This window comes from Oncorhynchus kisutch, linkage group LG11, assembly GCF_002021735.2.
Source record: "Oncorhynchus kisutch isolate 150728-3 linkage group LG11, Okis_V2, whole genome shotgun sequence".
In the NCBI taxonomy this organism is placed as follows: Eukaryota; Metazoa; Chordata; class Actinopteri; order Salmoniformes; family Salmonidae; genus Oncorhynchus; species Oncorhynchus kisutch.
Window position 1 is genome coordinate 57,800,277 of NC_034184.2, and position 17,964 is coordinate 57,818,240.

The 17,964-nt window shown below is 41.7% G+C and overlaps 1 protein-coding gene across 3 annotated transcripts; it reads right to left on the minus strand.

Moving 5' to 3' along the window:
• Positions 1-89: 89 nt before the first annotated feature.
• On the minus strand, positions 90-16,772 carry dync2i1 (dynein 2 intermediate chain 1). 3 transcript variants are annotated; one of them, XM_020494849.2, is made up of 23 exons: positions 16,544-16,771; positions 16,085-16,138; positions 15,276-15,990; positions 15,129-15,196; positions 14,603-14,845; positions 14,322-14,390; positions 9,530-9,601; positions 9,057-9,276; positions 8,711-8,813; positions 5,350-5,479; positions 4,958-5,069; positions 4,699-4,793; positions 4,446-4,575; positions 4,018-4,190; positions 3,549-3,711; positions 3,117-3,230; positions 2,754-2,815; positions 2,511-2,562; positions 2,355-2,418; positions 1,983-2,082; positions 1,602-1,733; positions 1,275-1,498; positions 90-920 (listed from the first exon to the last, which is right to left on the minus strand). In XM_020494849.2, exons 1-23 carry the CDS (start codon positions 16,556-16,558, stop codon positions 749-751), a joined length of 3,282 nt encoding a protein of 1,093 aa, XP_020350438.1. In that variant the 5' UTR covers positions 16,559-16,771; the 3' UTR covers positions 90-748. The 3 variants fall into 3 exon arrangements, with proteins under 3 accessions (XP_020350438.1, XP_031691814.1, XP_020350439.1); XM_031835954.1 differs by lacking the exon at positions 16,085-16,138 and having other exon boundaries at positions 16,544-16,772; XM_020494850.2 differs by lacking the exon at positions 14,322-14,390 and having other exon boundaries at positions 16,544-16,770.
• Between the last annotated feature and the right edge of the window lie 1,192 nt (positions 16,773-17,964).

The window sequence follows — 17,964 nt, forward strand, 5'->3', positions numbered from 1 at the left end:
AGCCCTATTATTCGGGGCGCTGAGTTTACCCACAGAAAAACCTTTTGCAAACCAGGGCATAGAGAATCATAAAAAAAAGACAAGAGAAATACATGAAATACTTTATTTAATGAAGTAACAAAAATCTTGAAAAATGATAGTTCTCTCATAGAGAAAATACTGTTATTGTATTAACATCACATCAATAAAATGAAAAGTAGCATCTATACATTCATCATGTTGCTTAGCCCTGAATGTTTGGTATCACACTGAGTAATTTGGATGGGAAGAAAACACCAAGTCCATTTGTTTCTTTTCTATAAAACACACAGAACAGACATTGTCGGTATGCAAATGCAAAAGTTGTTCATTTGTAAATAAGCACAAACAAAGCTATTTTTATTCCAATACTGGATTTCAATATCATGCCACTATGGAATCTACTGTATTTAGAATAACACATACATAAAATAACTGAATGTGAAATGTAATAGAAATAGATAGTCCATTTATATCTGCTTACATTCTGAAGTTGATCTCTTTACTGATCTAGAGATGACTGGGATTACCACTGTATGAACAAATTTGATCCAACACAGTGAGCCCCCTGGGTTGTATCCACTAGGAACCAAACGGAAGCAAACGGGGAGGGACTAACTGAATTTGTCCAATAAGAAACACTAGTGATATGTTATGACTCCCTATGACTTATTGCAAAAAGTTTCAGTTAAAAAACAACAACAAATGAATACACTCCTGACATATAACTTCAAAAGGCCTCCTGCATCATGATCTGTAGTTTCTCCAGGTCAGCAGATTCAGGCACTGTCAATCTCTTGCTGAAATACTGCATTTCTATCTTCCCCGACTGTGTTGCCAGTGATATTCCTGAATAGGTGTTCTGCTTTGCAGGGTCACCAAAAACAGCCATGGCTGTTACCCTGAGGATAAAGAAACAGAAAGATGAATCAGGCACCATAAAAATGTATTATTGATGTGCGAAAAAAAGAAAAAAAAACTTCCCCCAATCACTAACTGGGGGATACATCACTCATATTCCATCTAGCTAAAATCCATTTATCTGCATTCTGCTTTTCATTAGTTATGCAGTATTTATACAAATGACACCTGCACTTTGTTGTTTCCATACTAATCCGTTGTTATTTACACAGAACCCTCCGCATGCTTTCATTTTGTGTCTTGGGCCATCGTCTGACAAACATTGAAATACATAATTCAATCATTTTGTAATTGAGAGTTTTTTGTGTGTGTAAAAAAAAGTCATTATTAATTACCTGTCAGCATCAATCTTTTCAGTGATCACAGGCTCAAAGTCTTTCTCCAGCAGGTCCCATATGTGAAGGTAGGAGGCAGCATCCAGAACACAGAAGACTGTTGGCCTGGTCTGGGCCCACTGTACTGACACCACCGGCTGCCCTGCTGTACTGCTGGTCCACTCCATCAGAGGCTGCTCACTCAGCACTGTGTGTAGTCTGACACTGCCATCCCCACAGCCCACCTGGAACACAGAGAAGCACACACACAGATCATACGTAAAACATTCACATACACACGAGCAACATGAATCTCAGATACATCAATATCAACAGCACTGATCTCACCAGGAATATGGGTTCTCCGAAGGGAGAAAAGTCGATGGAGGTGACATCAACGGGTCTGAATCCAACCACCTGAGGCCTGTAGAACTTTGGAGGAGCCTTTAACCCGTGACTGGTCCCATGGTTCACAAGACCCTATGAACAACACACATTGCCCAATACATACCATACGACACAGTTTGACTTCTGTTTATTCTGTCCACATGATCCTGGACATACTGGATGGGATGCGTCTCAAATGGCACACTATTCCCTATACAGTGCACTACCTTTTTTTAACACGATTTTGAGACGCATCCACAACGTTAGTCATATCCAGGATGTCTAAAATGGCAAACAGTGAAACAGAGAGAGAAGTTGATTCATTGATTTGATACTGCTCACCATATTTGTGCCAATGAAAAAATGGTTGGAGTCAGAAGGCAGAAATTTTAACAGCAGTGTCTGTAACAGTGTTGTTTTCTTAGCGTCTCGCGTCGAAGACCTGGAGAGCGAGAGAGAGAAAGAGACAGACTGAAATAAATACCCAGTCGTATCAGTAGGTCACGAGATTCCAGGCAAAAAGACACGACACCAGCTGCACGTTAACAGATACATATTTGACCACTGAATCATATCAGTCTTGTCAGCTGACAACAACAACAACTGTCCGTGCGACATGTAAAAACAAGCTTGTTGTGTACCGCGGGGCCCATGTTGTGGTTATTTTTGGCCCCACTGACTGACAGTGATGAATTGAATATCTGTACGTCTCACCTCTCGCTGGTGGTGAGGACTGTGGAGCTGTGGAGCAGTTTCACTTTGCCCCCAGGCCGGAGCCCTGCAAGAGAAACAGCCAGGGTCAATTGAGTGGGAGAGAAAAAATAAACATTGAAAGTAATGGAGGAAACATGTTAAACGTGACTGACTCACCCAGGTCTGTGTGCGAGCCGGCGTCATTGGCTTTAGGGAGCTCCAGTACCACCTGTGGGACAGAGATTGTAACAACAGCATTGCAGAAGGACACTTCAATAATGATCCGTCTGGCGGTTCGTAAACAGACCAAACCAATAATTCAAGATGACTAGTTATACAGTTAGTGTATAAGCAGTATAAGCAGTTATAGTAGTGATGCAAAAGCATGGGGCGGCGTTGTAGCATACTAAAGACACTTACCCATAGATTCAGAACCCCATTTCCATCAAGAGAAGCCAACTGGAATGACAATCCTGATGACTCTAAGTTTGAAATTAAAGGAAGACTTTAGCTCACCATAAATAAAACAAATGCTACTATAATTGTGTGTTTCTCATAGACCAATGTCCCAATTCTCTTTCCTTACTCCCAAAGTGTACACTTGTTTACTTCCCTTCACAGATTTAAAAGAAAATGGCTGGTATAAGAAATATGGTGAAAACTCCAACTAGCCCCTGCCTGCACCAATCCAAGGCTTTTAGACTTGTGGAAAGTAGTAAACGAATGCACACTTCAGGAAAAATAAGATATAATTGGGAGGCACACCAAGTCCAGTTGGAGTACCTTCGTCAGAAGCCAAAAGGGGAAGCTCTGGCCTCAGGCCCTCAGCCACGGTGGCAGGGACGGCCTCCACAGAGCTCACTGAGGACATGTGGCCCGACGCTGCCAGCACGGCATCTGATGACAGGGTGACAGAGGAGGTGACATTAACCTACTCAAAAACAGGAGATGACGCTCCTGGAAACTAGGAGTTGATACGCATCTCTCTCGGTTCAAGAAGATATTCTTAGAGTACATATTAAAGAGTAGATTAAGTATTTTCATATGGGTGTCATCCAAATCAAAATGTCTGCCTTGATGTATATCGTACATGCAATACAACAATAAACAGAAAGAGATGAGTAGTCCCGGCGCAAAAAAAACCTGAAACTTTTCATAAAAGCATGAAACTTGGAAAAAAAACGGAGCCAGAGGAAAGATCTTTTGATTGCTGACCTGTGGAGAAGGTTGGGTGGCGGAGAGTCCAGTCGTTCTCCCCTATTCTTAAAGTGTAATGGGCACTGGCGTGCTCCCTCAAGTCCCACAAGACTACAGAACCCACGGACGTGCCCGCAAACACCAGCGTGGCTTTACCAGGGCTGAAGCAGCAGCATTGCACCTGAAGGGTAAAATCAGAGAGTTGTAGTCTTGTTTCCACTAATGCTGATGCCAACCAGAAACATATGGGTAGTGTGGCCCTTCAAACACATCATCGTTGATAACGCCCATCAAATCCTAAATCAAAGCTTCAAATAGGGTCGCAAAATTCCAGTAAATGCCCTCAAATTCTCAGATTTCCCAGAAATCCTGGTTGCAGTTCCCTGCTTATTCTGGGAATCTTCCAAAAAGGGATTTCTGGAAAACCTGGGAATTTTGGGAAACCCCATCTAAAACAACTCTCTGAGTTGCAGTGGTTTAGTGGCACCTCGGACTCGTAGACAAGAATCTTCTGTGGGCGGGAGGGCTCCCAGATGTTCCAGATACAGATGATGGTCTTGCTGTCGAGCCGCACAGCGCTGGGCTTGGCTGAGGGGTTGTGCACAGACAGCATGGTCTGCCTCTGCACCTGGGAGAATTGAACCAGGCTGATCTGACGACCTGCGAGCAGGGAAAACAATAGGACCGAGACAAACTAGCTTATATACAAACATGGCAAAAATAGCATTGGTTGTTATGGGTGCTGTCTTTGGGAACACGGGCCAGACCTTCAGTTCAGGGCAGTGGCAAGACCCAAGTTGCTGAATGATAGTGCATGGCATGAGCTAATTAGGGACTGTTCTACACTGCAATGACAGCAATGTGAAAGGCTGAACACAAAGTACGAACATTATAACTGGGTGTCAGGTAACTTGCCATATAGAAATGGAAGCTTGGTATTGAGCTGTAAACACCCGTCGCTGAAAGAGAGAGTGTCTGCTTGAGTTCTCAGCTTCTTCAGTGATTGCTTCTCAGCCCTATCCTCTTCCAACAGTACCGCAACCACCTAATAACAGCAAAACAGAGAGCACAAAGCACTAGTAACGGCAAGAAGAGGGAAAATTTGCAATATAGCGACGACAAAAAGGTTACTTTGATTCTAAGAAGAATGTAGCATCATAGGCTATACCTGTGAAGCTGAGCGCAGAAATGTTGCTAGGCGCTGTGAATCGATGCTCAGTTTGGTCACAGATTCATCAGACGCCTCGTGGGAAAGTTTAGGACCTGTTGCAACGTGGGAATAAAACACATTCCAAATGGCAGCACATTCCCTACATAGTGCACTACTTGCACTGGTCAACCGTAGTGCCCTATAAAGGGAGTAGGGTGCTATTTTGGATGTAGTCATAGATTTGATAGAATACAGATCACAGTGCACGTTTCCTCACCTCCACAGCCTACGTTCCTCTCCGCAGGATGCTGTGTCCACTTCTCGCTCATCTCGATCTCCTCCGTTTGAATGTCGCGATCAGTATTGTCCTCGTTGCACTGGACGTAAGCCTGGAAAGTGAGGATACATTGGGTTTATCACATTGATATGAATAAAAAGACAAGCAAGCTTACTGCCACAATGATGTCATTAACGAGCAGACCAGGGTTCAGATACTATTTGAAATCTTTTACGGTAGCCTGTCTGGAGTACCAGACGGGTGGCGTTTGCACTATTTTGAAACTATTCTATTGGTTCCTTTGCGCCAGGCAAGCTCAATGAAGCCCAAATAAAGTATTTGAAATGATTTTGAATAGTATTTGTACCCAGGTCTGTTAAGCATAGACAAACCTGTTTTGTGTTTGTTGTTCCAAAGTTTTTGATGTACATGTCATATTCATTGACAGGGGGCAGATCCAGGAGGGAGAAGGTGATGGAGTAGTCCAGGTCGATCAGGCGAAGCAGCTCTGTACTGCGTTTCCTGGGGTGGGCCCATATCACACACACAGAGTAGGAGATATTATATAGCAGGTTTAGGAAACAAGGAAACACAACAGCTATCTCACTCTCCAACCAAGGCGCATGAATTGAGGAGCAAATTGAAATTAAGGGGAAATTCAGCAACTCTTGGCGGACAGTGGAAGTTGATAAAAGTGCTTCTTTAACAATAAAGAACAAATATAGCTGCGATCAGCAACGAACAGGGTTCACAGGATGACAGAAAGGACACAAGATCAGTTGGGTAACAAAGCAAGCACTCCATCCTGTAGGAGCCATCTTCCTTTACGTGCAATCAGTGAAAGCATTACTATGTTTATCTCTCAATATCACATTGATGACGCAAGTGAAGTTTAGTCTAGTGCTGTAGGTTGGTCATCTTTCAATGCAGCAGGTAGTCATTATTAAAAGTCATTACTTCATGTATTGAGTTTATTTACCAATTCTCGGGTCAAATCTGTTTGTGTAAATGGTTTAAATCTCAGTTGCTACACTCGACACTAGCATAACAAAATACCGCAATACACTCTCAAAGCTGTAATACGCTGAATAAAATATCCACTTTTCACTACGTTCAGACCAACAATATGCGATTATACAGAAATACTCATCACAATATTTCACATTGTTTGTCCAGATCATTTAAATCTAACATTCATTTGCATGAAACAAAGTCCACTTGATCAATATTTATTGCTCTAGTATCCTGTGTTGCCACCGGTGCCAATGACATCTATAGTGCCACTAACTGGTCTGGTGCAGCCATCTAAGGTTGCAGTGGCTTTATATTCACACAGTTTCTAAAGGACATATACATAAGCTGTGCATACCATATTTCATGGCCCCTTGTCCATCTGTTCAGTTCTTATAGCCCTGGTGTGACATAGTGCCATCTAGCGGTGTACTGTGGCCGACATAGAATGCGGAAACTAATCCTTCTCAAATTCATTAGAGGCTAATTTATTGAGTCTATATACCAAATCTGGAGTCTATATACCAAATCTGGCGTCAATCTGACTCATGGTTCATGAGGAGAAGATGAACACAGATGATTTTGAGCATTAGTGTTAAATATGCAAAGATTTATTTTATTATATAGTTTCCTTGTTCTTGTGGTTAATCTTATGGACGTCCAAATTGATAGGCCATTGTGGAGTTTGATTTACAGTGGTTTAAATGGACACCTAGGATTTATGATATAACTCCGCCATCTTTTCACCAATCCCTTAGCTTAATATACATTTTTAAAAATTGCAACCCTACCATGTAAAAAAAGTTATGTAATCAAAGGTCAATGTTCACTTTTAATTTTTTAATTTTTAATTTATTTAAATAAGTCTGACAGTACTTTTGACAGTATTTCAATTAGAAGAAATTATGGTTTGACGTGACTAAAATGCATCAGAAAGGTAATAGGAAGTTCAGAAGATCATCAGGCAATAATTTTGTATGATATTCTGTGTAGAAAATATCATTATTGATGATGTTCTTTTCCCCCCCAGTCTAATTTAGTGCCCTCTGTTCTAATTACTCTGTTCTAAAGCCTGCTAGGCTTTAGGGAGACAGAAGACACATACCCGAGAGTCTTATCTTTCAGTGACGAGGTCATAATATGTTGTAGCTTAAACTGTTCAAAAGACAGACACATTTGTAGGAAGAAAACAGAAACCACAACTGTTTTTTTGATTTCAGATTATCTCTCAACTTAATTTTCAAATCAGACAACCCCACATGGGGTCGTGTCCAATGTTCCCTCTGATATTTTTCTGCTGATCGCAAACCTGAACGTTGTGAAATCTCTGTGCAACTTCCGAGACGCGTTTACTGTGAACACTGAGGCTGTAAGGCTTAACAGTGGCCAATCAGACTCTACTGTGGCTATTTGATCATAATGTAGGCCTACCATGAAAAACAATAATGAAAATGCATCACATAACATTTTAACATGGAAATAGCAGTTCGATCGTTCGGCCTACAGTAGCAGCCAATGTGTGGTGTTCAATGTAGATCTCCATTCCATGAGACTTTTGAAAAAAAACACGCAGGGTTTGACATTAACCTGTTTATCCACTTGTCTTTCAGACAAGGAGGTGACTGAACGTTTTGTTTTGTTGTGTTGTTTGATGCAAGAAACCACTTTACAAAATAAAATGCATTTATTATTCCCATACAATTATTACAGAAAATCAGAAAAATTATTCTACCCTCTGCCTATTAGGTACTTAGCTTATTCAAGCCGGTCTCAAAATACACAACTGCCCCTTTAAGACATAAAAGAAAGCGCTTTACCCGATTCCCTTTTCAAAGATGGCTAGATGCATGTACACGTTTTGTGCTCTTGTAGGAAGGAATCACTTGCACATTGCTGACTACAAATTAGCTATAACTGGACTAATAACTCACTAACTAGCAAAGAATATAAACAAATGTGCACAAGCTCAAGCTTTGATCTCAACACAAGCGCTAATAATCCAGCTCATAGTGAATGTCACAAATCCATATATGGCAACGGTCTATTTGCATATAGGCCTACTGCAGCTCTGATTGGTTATGGCGCACCGGTATGTGTTGAGTATGGGCCTGAGTCGTGCCTGTCAATGCAATAGAATCCTACTCCAATGCGCTCTCTTGCATAGTTCGTTTTGCATACTAAGTCTTGCATAGTTAGTTTTGTTTCGGGATGTTGCAGTGAAAGTGGCTAATATTGACTCGATCACAATTCCCACAGTAAAGGGAAATGTTGATAGTGTTAACTAATGGGAGCTGTGTGCCAGTGTACAGTTTAGAAGGAACATTGGTTGTGAACCTTGGCTTTCAAGTTTCTAAGTCAAACTGGGGTGACGGACATAAGGGTTTAAGTGAGACTGCTTATAACAGTGCCACCTATAGGCCAATCGGTGCCATTATTTTTGATGAAGTTACTCATGGCCTCTAGTTTCTGTGTGGCAAATAATTGAGATATTTGACCATGTAAAGTGGGAATAAATCTATCAATTCAGAGAATAACAATAGGTTTCAAAGCTTCACTGTGAACCCCTAATAACAATTTTAAAAAGCCTTATTGTAAACTTCCACTATCCTCCAAGCGTTGCTGAATTTACTCTTCACATCAGTTGACTCACAGGGTTTACAGTAGGGCTCCGAATCTATCAATTCTAACCGCATTTCCCTCTCAAAAATGTACCACACTCACAGTTAGTTCCATTAGACTTACTTCTGTTTGCTGGCAACCTTTTTGCTGACCTCACGATGCTTTGCAGCGACAAAGTCCATGAACCTCCCGTGCTGTGTAACTTTACTTTGAGGCGTTTCAGAATCTATGGCCAAGAAATGTTTTCGTTATTCAAACAGGCTTCGTACAATTTGTCCTAAAAGACAGTCCTAAATAATAAACAAGTCTTTATTTTTCATACCAGGGTCATATCAACCAAACAGGCTGAAACGGAAACCTACCAGAATGATCCAATAAGAAACAATGTTTTTTGGTTTTCCATTCGAAAACGTTTTGCCATGGTATGCACTCTTGACTACGACCGAGTAGTGTTGAGCATTTACCATACCTCTTGACCTTTTGGGTCTGTCGTCCTCCTCTGTGCTTAGCCTGGGCTGGGCAGAGCCCACTCTCTCGTTCTCCTCATCCATGGCTCTCTGAATGGCCTCGATCTCCTCCCTCCTCTGTGAACTAATTTCCCCCCTCGCTTCTCTCTCTTCATGGCTGCGTGTCTGCTTTTCATCCTCTCCCTCGCTGTCATCCACATCCTCAAAATCCTCCTCATAATCCTTTGGAGATAAAAAAAATAAAAAATAAACTTAAGTTGCTCTTATAATGGTGTTGTAACAACTAGTAACACGTGTAACTACCATCTACCATTGTTGATTGTCAGTGCTTGAATACATTTAATCACTCACCATTTTCTGGAAAAGCAATCCATTTAGAGCATGCGTGATATATAATGAAACAAAATTTAAAAAACTGAAATACAAATGGAGTTACTAAGAAAATTCACCCTCTATAGGCTTTGACTCTTCTCACCTCAAAGTCCTCTTCATAGTCCTGAGCTTCATCATAGCCATGGTCCTCAGCCGGGGCCTCCGCGATTTCCACCTACAGATGCAGTTCATTTCAGATGCAATTATTTTCAGATGCAATTCATTTCAGTCAATAGTTTGTATTTAACATATCTAACTTCATGCGAGACCTGCGGTGCATTCAGTTTGGTTCAACATTTGCTAAGTTGCGGTTTGTGCTTAATGACACGTTTCCCAAAACGGTGTTGACCGTTCGTCCCGTTTGCTCTTTTGGTGGGTGTGGCCTGATCAATAAGGGTGTGACCATTTGAAATCACAAAACTTGTGCAGCACACCATACATAATCACCCTCTGAGCCACCATAATCGCGACGTTCTTCAACTGAACGCACCCCTATTAGTTAAATACATAGACAAATATACAGAGCATTTACAGAAATAGTATATCCATGTGAATGTTGCCATGCAACAAGCTGGAGCATGGGTGCATTCGGAAAGTATTCATACCCCTTGACTGTTTCCACATGTCGTTACGTTACAGCCTTATTATAAAACGGATAACATTTTTTTACCCCCAACAATCTACACACAATACCCCATAATTTTTTTGGGGGGGGCAAATGTATTAAAAATAAAAATCTCAAATACCTTATCTAAATTGAGCTCAGGTGCATCCTGTTTCCATTAATCATCCTTGAGATGTTTCAACAACTTGGAGTCCACCTGTGGTAAATACAGTTGATTGGACATGATTTGGAAAGGCACAAACCGGTCTATATAAGGTCCCACAGTTGACACTGCATGTCAAAGCAAAAACCAAGCCACGAAGTCGAAGGAATTGTCCGTAGTGCTCCGAGACAGGATTGTGTCGAGGCACAGACCTGGGAAAGGGTACCAAAACATTTCTGCAGCATTGAAGGTCCCCAAGAACATAGTGACCTCCATATTTTTTTTTATTGAACCTTTGTTTAACTAGGCAAGTCAGTTAAGAACAAATTCTTATTTACAATGACGGCCTACCCCGGCCAAACCCGGACGACGCTGGGCCAATTATGCGCCGCCCTATGGGACTCCCAATCACGGCCGGATGTGAAACAACCTGGAATCAAACTAGGGACTGTAGTGACGCCTCTTGCACTAAGATGCAGTGCCTTAGAACACTGCGCCACTCGGGAGCCCACTTGGATTCTTAAATGGGAGAAATTTGGAACCACCTAGACTCTTCCTAGAGCTGGCCACTCGGCCAAACTGAGCAATCAGGGGAGAAAGGCCTTGGTCAGGGAAGTGGCCAAGAACCTGATGGTCACTCTGACAGAGCTCCAGAGTTCCTCTGTGGAGATGGGAGACAACCATCTCTGCAACACTCCACCAATCAGGTCTTTATGGGAGACTGGCCAGACGGAAGCCACTCCTCAGTAAAAGGAAAATGACAGCCCGCTTGGAGTTTGCCAAAAGGCACCTAAAGGACTCTGACCATGAGAAACAAGATTCTCTGGTCTGATGAAACAAAGATTTAACGCTTTGGCCTGAATGCCAAGTGTCACGTCTGGAGGAAACCTGGCACCATCCCTACGGTGAAGCATGGTGGTGACAGCATTATGCTGTGGGGATGTTTTTCAGCGGCAGAGAGTCTAGTCAGGATCTAGGGAAAGATGAACCGAGAAAAGTACAGAGAGATCCTTGATGAAAACCTGCTCCAGAGCACTCAGGACCTCAGACTGGGGTGAAGGTTCAACTTCCAACAAGACATCGACCCTAAGCACACAGCCAAGACAACGCAGGAATGGTTTTAGGACAAGTCTCTGAATGTCCTTGAGTAGCCCAGCCAGAGCCCGGACATGAACCCGATCGAACATCTATGGAAAGACCAGAAAATAGCTGTGCAGCGACGCTCCCCATCCTAGCGGACAGAGCTTGAGAGGATCTGCAGAGAAGAATGGGAAAAACTCCCCAATTACAGATGTACCAAGCTTGTAGCGTCATATCCAAGAAGACTCGAGGCTGTAATCGCTGCCAAAGGTGCTTCAACAAAGTACTGAGTAAAGGGTCGGAATACTTATGTAAATGTCATATTCTAGGTTTATATTTTTTATAAATTTGCAAAAATGTATAAAAAACTGTGTTTGCTTTATGGGATATTGTGTGTAGATTTGAGAAAAAATATATATATTTCATCCATTTTAGAATAAGGCTGTAGCTTGTAAGTCAAGGGATCTGAATACTTTCCAAATGCACTGCATGTGAAGGCAAGCAAAGCAATGAAGCCATCAACAAAAGGTGCCACTGCAAACATTTGCCAATAATGAAAGAGAAATATTAGAACAGGTTGGATAATACTGTGGGGCAATGTTAACATAAACAAGCATTTAAAAGTTAAATGGGTTCTCACACACCAAATGCATATCAGCCAATGAAAAGCGGCGATATACATGCATGCGACGCTAAATCGTAGCTGGTCCAATCAGATAACACGTTAGCCCTATGCTAACCTCAACAGGTGATACTGATTATAACCTGGCACAACTTCTTTAGCCTATGAAAGATCTTAATATATCTTTATATCCACCAACCAATGGCATTTCTTAAAATAGGTCAACCCTGGCCACTGGAGGGATATTTTAAACCTACAAATTCAAGGTTTACTTGATCTGTTGTTCTGTAACAAAATGTTGTGTGCCAATATTGCACTGATGCAGCCTAGACTAGGCTACTACTAATGTTTAACAACATTTTCGCTTCACGGTGGCACATACTGCTAAAGCGGTTGACTCGCAATCGCTTTAGCGCAGCAAGCATTTTTGTTGAGGAAAAAAACGGTCCACTGCCGGTCCTTGATGCTCGCCGACCCTTGCCACAATCTGCGACAATTAAGTGGTAGGCACTTTACACAGACAGTAATTTGACCAGTCAGTCAAATACATGTGAGAGTTGCTTTGATGATCAGAACATGCTGTTGGACTTACGTACGTTAACACTTCCATCCATGAAGAAGTGTTGGAACACATCCAACTACTTCAACGATTCTAATTGGCTGATGCACTTACCATATTTAGACAGCCACCAATTGTGCAAGTTCTCCCACTTAAAAAGATGAGAGAGGCCTGTAATTTTCATCATAGGTACACTTCAACTATGACAGACAAAATGAGAAGAAACTAATCCAGAAAATTACATTGTAGGATTTTTAATGAATTTATTTGCAAATTATGGTGGAAAATAAGTATTTGGTCACCTACAAACAAGCAAGATTTCTGGCTCTCAAAGACCTGTAACTTCTTCTTTAAGAGGGTCCTTTGTCCTCCACTCGTTACCTGTATTAATGGCACCTGTTTGAACTTGTTATCGGTATAAAAGACACCTGTCCACAACCTCAAACAGTCACACTCCAAACTCCACTATGGCCAAGACCAAAGAGCTGTCAAAGGACACCAGAAACAAAATTGTAGACCTGCACCAGGCTGGGAAGACTGAATCTGCAATAGGTAAGCAGCTTGGTTTGAAGAAATCAACTGTGGGAGCAATTATTAGGAAATGGAAGACATACAAGACCACTGATAATCTTCCTCGATCTGGGGCTCCACGCAAGATCTCACCCCGTGGGGTCAAAATGATCACAAGAAAGGTGAGCAAAAATCCCAGAACCACACGGGGGGACCTAGTGAATGACCTGCAGAGAGCTGGGACCAAAGTAACAAAGCCTACCATCAGTAACACACTACGCCGCCAGGGACTCAAATCCTGCGGTGCCAGACGTGTCCCCCTGCTTAAGCCAGTACATGTCCAGGCCCGTCTGAAGTTTGCTAGAGAGCATTTGGATGATCCAGAAGAAGATTGGGGGAATGTTATATGGTCAGATCAAACCAAAATAGCACTTTTTGGTAAAAACTCAACTCATCGTGTTTGGAGGACAAAGAATGCTGAGTTGCATCCAAAGAACACCATACCTACTGTGAAGCATGGGGGTGGAAACATAATGCTTTGGGGCTGTTTTTCTGCAAAGGGACCAGGACGACTGATCCGTGTAAAGGAAAGAATCCATCAGCAAGGGCATTGAAGATGAAACGTGGCTGGGTCTTTCAGCATGACAATGATCCCAAACACACCGCCCAGGCAACGAAGGAGTGGCTTCGTAAGAAGCATTTCAAGGTCCTGGAGTGGCCTAGCCAGTCTCCAGATCTCAACCCCATAGAAAATCTTTGGAGGGAGTTGAAAGCCCCAAAACATCACTGCTCTAGAGGAGATCTGCATGAAGGAATGGGCCAAAATACCAGCAACAGTGTGTGAAAACCTTGTGAAGACTTACAGAAAACGTTTGACCTCTGTCATTGCCAACAAAGGGTATATAACAAAGTGTTGAAATAAACTTTTGTTATTGACCAAATACTTATTTTCCATAATTTGCAAATAAATTCATTAAAAATCCTACAATGTGATTTTCTGGATTTTTTTTCTCATTTTGTTTGTCATAGTTGAAGTGTACCTATGATGAAAATTACAGGCCTCTCATCTTTTTAAGTGGGAGAACTTGCACAATTGGTGGCTGACTAAATACTTTTGTATATCTATAGACAAGGCTTGTGAACTTATCTGATTTTAGATGCACTGAAACATACAAAATGCCTCAGTCAATTTTGACAGACCCCAATTCAAAATGCAACGCTCTTGGTCTGAATTGGGTGTGTGTTAAGCAGCTATGGTCCAAAACAAATAGCCATGCTCTATTCTCATGCTAGCAGAGGTATTGACGGTAGATAGATATGGCCATGTGAAAAACCCCATCATGAAAAGAAGTCTTACGGGCTCCTCTGTGTCACTTAATTGTTTCTGACTAGACCTCCACGCTGACTCAGATCGCATCACTACTTCCTGGCTCACACAGGGGAAACACACAGGAAAAAATTGTCATGAAAACACATATACTATATATGAGGAACATCTATTGAAAAGGGAGAGGGAGTGTTTATCACTTGTTGTTTTCTCCATATTCCCTTTTCCTATATTATTTTTTATACTTTTTTATGATGTAAACTGTGTAGTAAAATGCACTTTGAATAAACTATTGACTTTGTGACACTAACCTTAGTTTTAACTGGCTCTGTCTTATCCTTGTGAACTCTGAGGTCTGAGGATGATGATGATTTCTTGGCGCTGGTCCGTTCTGTGGGATCCCTCTCAGGAATTGCTTCTTCTCTGTGCCTCCTCTCTCTATGTTTATCCCTCTTTCCCTCCCTCTCTCTGTCCGATCCCTTTCGTTCCCTGTGCACTCGCTCACTCTCCACTTCTCTGGATTCATCGTCATGTCTCCGACTTTCACCTGTATCCTGTAACAAAAATATACCCCAGGATGTGAGCCAGGGTGTAGGTTGAAGTTGTCCCTGGATTCTGCTCGTACATTTACATCTTGGATCAGTTTTACATTTTAACCACTAACGGTTAAGAAGGTTAGGATTAGGGGAGGTGATGCTGATCCTAGATCTGTACCTAGGGGAAACTTCAACCCAGAGTGTAAGCCAGCGGAACCAGTCAGACCATTGGGGTGTTGATACCTTATTTTTTAATTTGGGGAATAAAGAACATGTTAACGACAATATTGAAGACGCTTACGTGTTGTGCTCTCTCTTTGTGTCTCCTTTCTCTCTCCTCCTTTTCTTTTCTATGTTGCTCCCTGTATTCTGAAATAAAAATAACAATGTATTGACATACGATGACTAGTGAGGTAGTAAGGTATATTTTTCACCTGGATAACTTTACCTCTTTCTTCCTTTTGTCCTGAATGCTCTTTGTCCGTGTGTCTTTCTTTTCTTTCCTTGTCTTTCTGCGATCTGTCCTTGTAGCGTTCACTCTCTTTCAGATACTCCCTCTCCTTATGTCTATCTCGCTTCTCACGATCATGCTCTCTATCCCTGTCTCTCCCTCCCTCCGCCCTCTCCTCATTTCTCTTTCTATCTCTGTCAGACCTTCGCTCCCTGTCCCTCTCCCCTGTTTCACTCTCCTTGTTTTTCTCCTTCTCTTTATCCCTGTCGCTCTTCCTCAGCGCATCGCTTTCCCTCTCCCTTGTCCTCTCCGTATCCCTTTCTCTGGCCTTTACCCTCTCCCTATCCCTGTTTTCTTTTTCTTCTCTATCATGCATTTTGTCCCGACTGTCTCTGTCCCCATTCCTGTACTTAACATTCTCTGTGCCTTTAATAACCCTATCTTGCGCTCTGCTCCTTTCTTTGTCTCTCTCCTCCTTTTCGCCCATCCTGTCTCTCGAGCCGTCTATCCTTCTGTCTTGATGCCTGTCCTTGTCTGTATCTCTGGGTTTTGTTCTCTCTCGGGTCCCATCTCTCTCTCTGTTCTTCTCTCTCTCCCTTCTGGCCTCCCTCTCTGGGTCTCTGTGGCGTCGCTCGACTGACTCCCCCGTCCTGTGTCTTCTCTCATCATCTCTCCTCCTGCTGCTGCTAGATTCTTCATCGTGTCCTCCACCCTGACAACAAGACACATTATTCATTGCACATGATACAATCGAGACAAGCTTATCATAAAACATTTTGCTACACTTGTCACGTGACTGAATTTACCCTTATGTGCCTCCTAAGGTCATCTGATTTCCATGTATCTTCCTTTGTTATTTTCTAAATAATAGACAAGAAATACATAATTATTCTCACTGACAATGCGCACAGCAATAACCAAGACTGACTTTGCTGCAAAGAATATTGATGCATAGCTGTAAATGTAGCTAGCTATGTTTGTTAACAATTGGTTTGATAACCAATCAACTAACGTTAACTAGTCTTGCTTGTAGATTGTCCTCTATCAATATAGATAGCTAACGTTACTAAGTTAGTTAGATAGCTAGCTAAAGCAGGTTAATCCTGGCTGGTCTAACTAACGTTGGCGTTAGCTAGCTAGCAAGCTACTACTACTGTACAGGTGAGATGTAGCTGGTTAGCTAAATTAGCTAGCCTAACGTTACCCATCTCTACATTTGCACGCAAATATGTGTATAATTGTTATGTATTTAGTCACCATTTTACCTTATCAGTAGGCATGTTATCGCCTGTCTCTTCCTCATGAAATATTCAACTTATATCAGAAATAAAGCTTACGAATTTGTGTTGACATTATTCAGCGCCTTGACACCAGATTTCGATTGCGCAAGCGCACTTGACTGAAACTAAGGCGAGTGCGTCATGTTCTCTTGACAACAGGATTGTCAACCGAACGTAGAGCTCTCTGGACGCAAAGAACTTATCGCCATGGATACACAGTCCAAATATATCAATAGCAGATGCATCTATTTATCATGGCAAGTCCAGACCCTGCTCGACAATGACTAAATTCCATTATATTGGCAAGTCTGTGTAAAGCCATATAATCATCATGCAGATTAAAACAAATTAAAAACGCCATGAAAATGCTTTATTTAGTGTAGCCCGGGTGCTAGTCAGTTTCTGCTCTTATGAAATTGTCTGGCCCGAACAAAGCAAATGCCAGCACATGGCGTTATTAATCTGGTATTTATGGTTTCATTTTACCGTCCAAACGCATTGTATGCAGCCGGCAATACACTTATATTACCCGTGGACCGGTTCGTACCTAAAATATTCTCCATTCAGGATGCAAAGTCGTCGATTTCCTCCTTAACTAGATTTAATGGCGAGAAGGCAACATAAAAAACTATAAAAAATATTAATTTTTATATTTTATTTTTGGGGATTAATCGCATTCTTTATTATTTTGTTGTTTTATTTGTATTATTATTATATATATATATATATTATATATTTTTCAACAATAATTACAATATTACACATCAATACACCGTACCTTGCTAGTGGCTAATGCTACTTCCTGATGTTGAGTCCTCCTGCCAGGGGTAAACAACAGACTGCTGCAACCTAATTGGCTGAACGCGATACGCGTCCTTGACTAGCTTTCAGTGGCATTAACCACTCTAGCATGGTGATGTTTCATAAAGCAAGTACGCATATTTCCCCCGTTTTTTTCCAGCATTTTCTCCATTAAATCTAGTTAAGGAGGAAAGCGATGCATTTGTAGCCTGACTGGATAATGTGTTAGGTACGAACCGGTCCAAGGGGAACACCAGTGTCTCGCGTGCTGCATACAATGCGGTTGGACGGTAAAATGGAAAAGACTCACTATTGACATCTTTCGGCCTGTGGGCTATGAACTGTCATGCCAAACTGTTGGCAAATAGGGCACAAAATATCAGGGCACAAAAAATCTGATATATAAAAAAGTGTATATATATATAGATATAGATATATATACACACACAAAAATAATAATGATATATTAACTTGTATTTATTCAGGGTAGCCCAATTGAGACCAGGGTCTCATTCCCAATGGTGCCATGAGTAGCCTACAAACATTTTCTCACGAACAGGTAAAAACATTAACATTAAAACCAGAATAATAAAAATAACCACAAA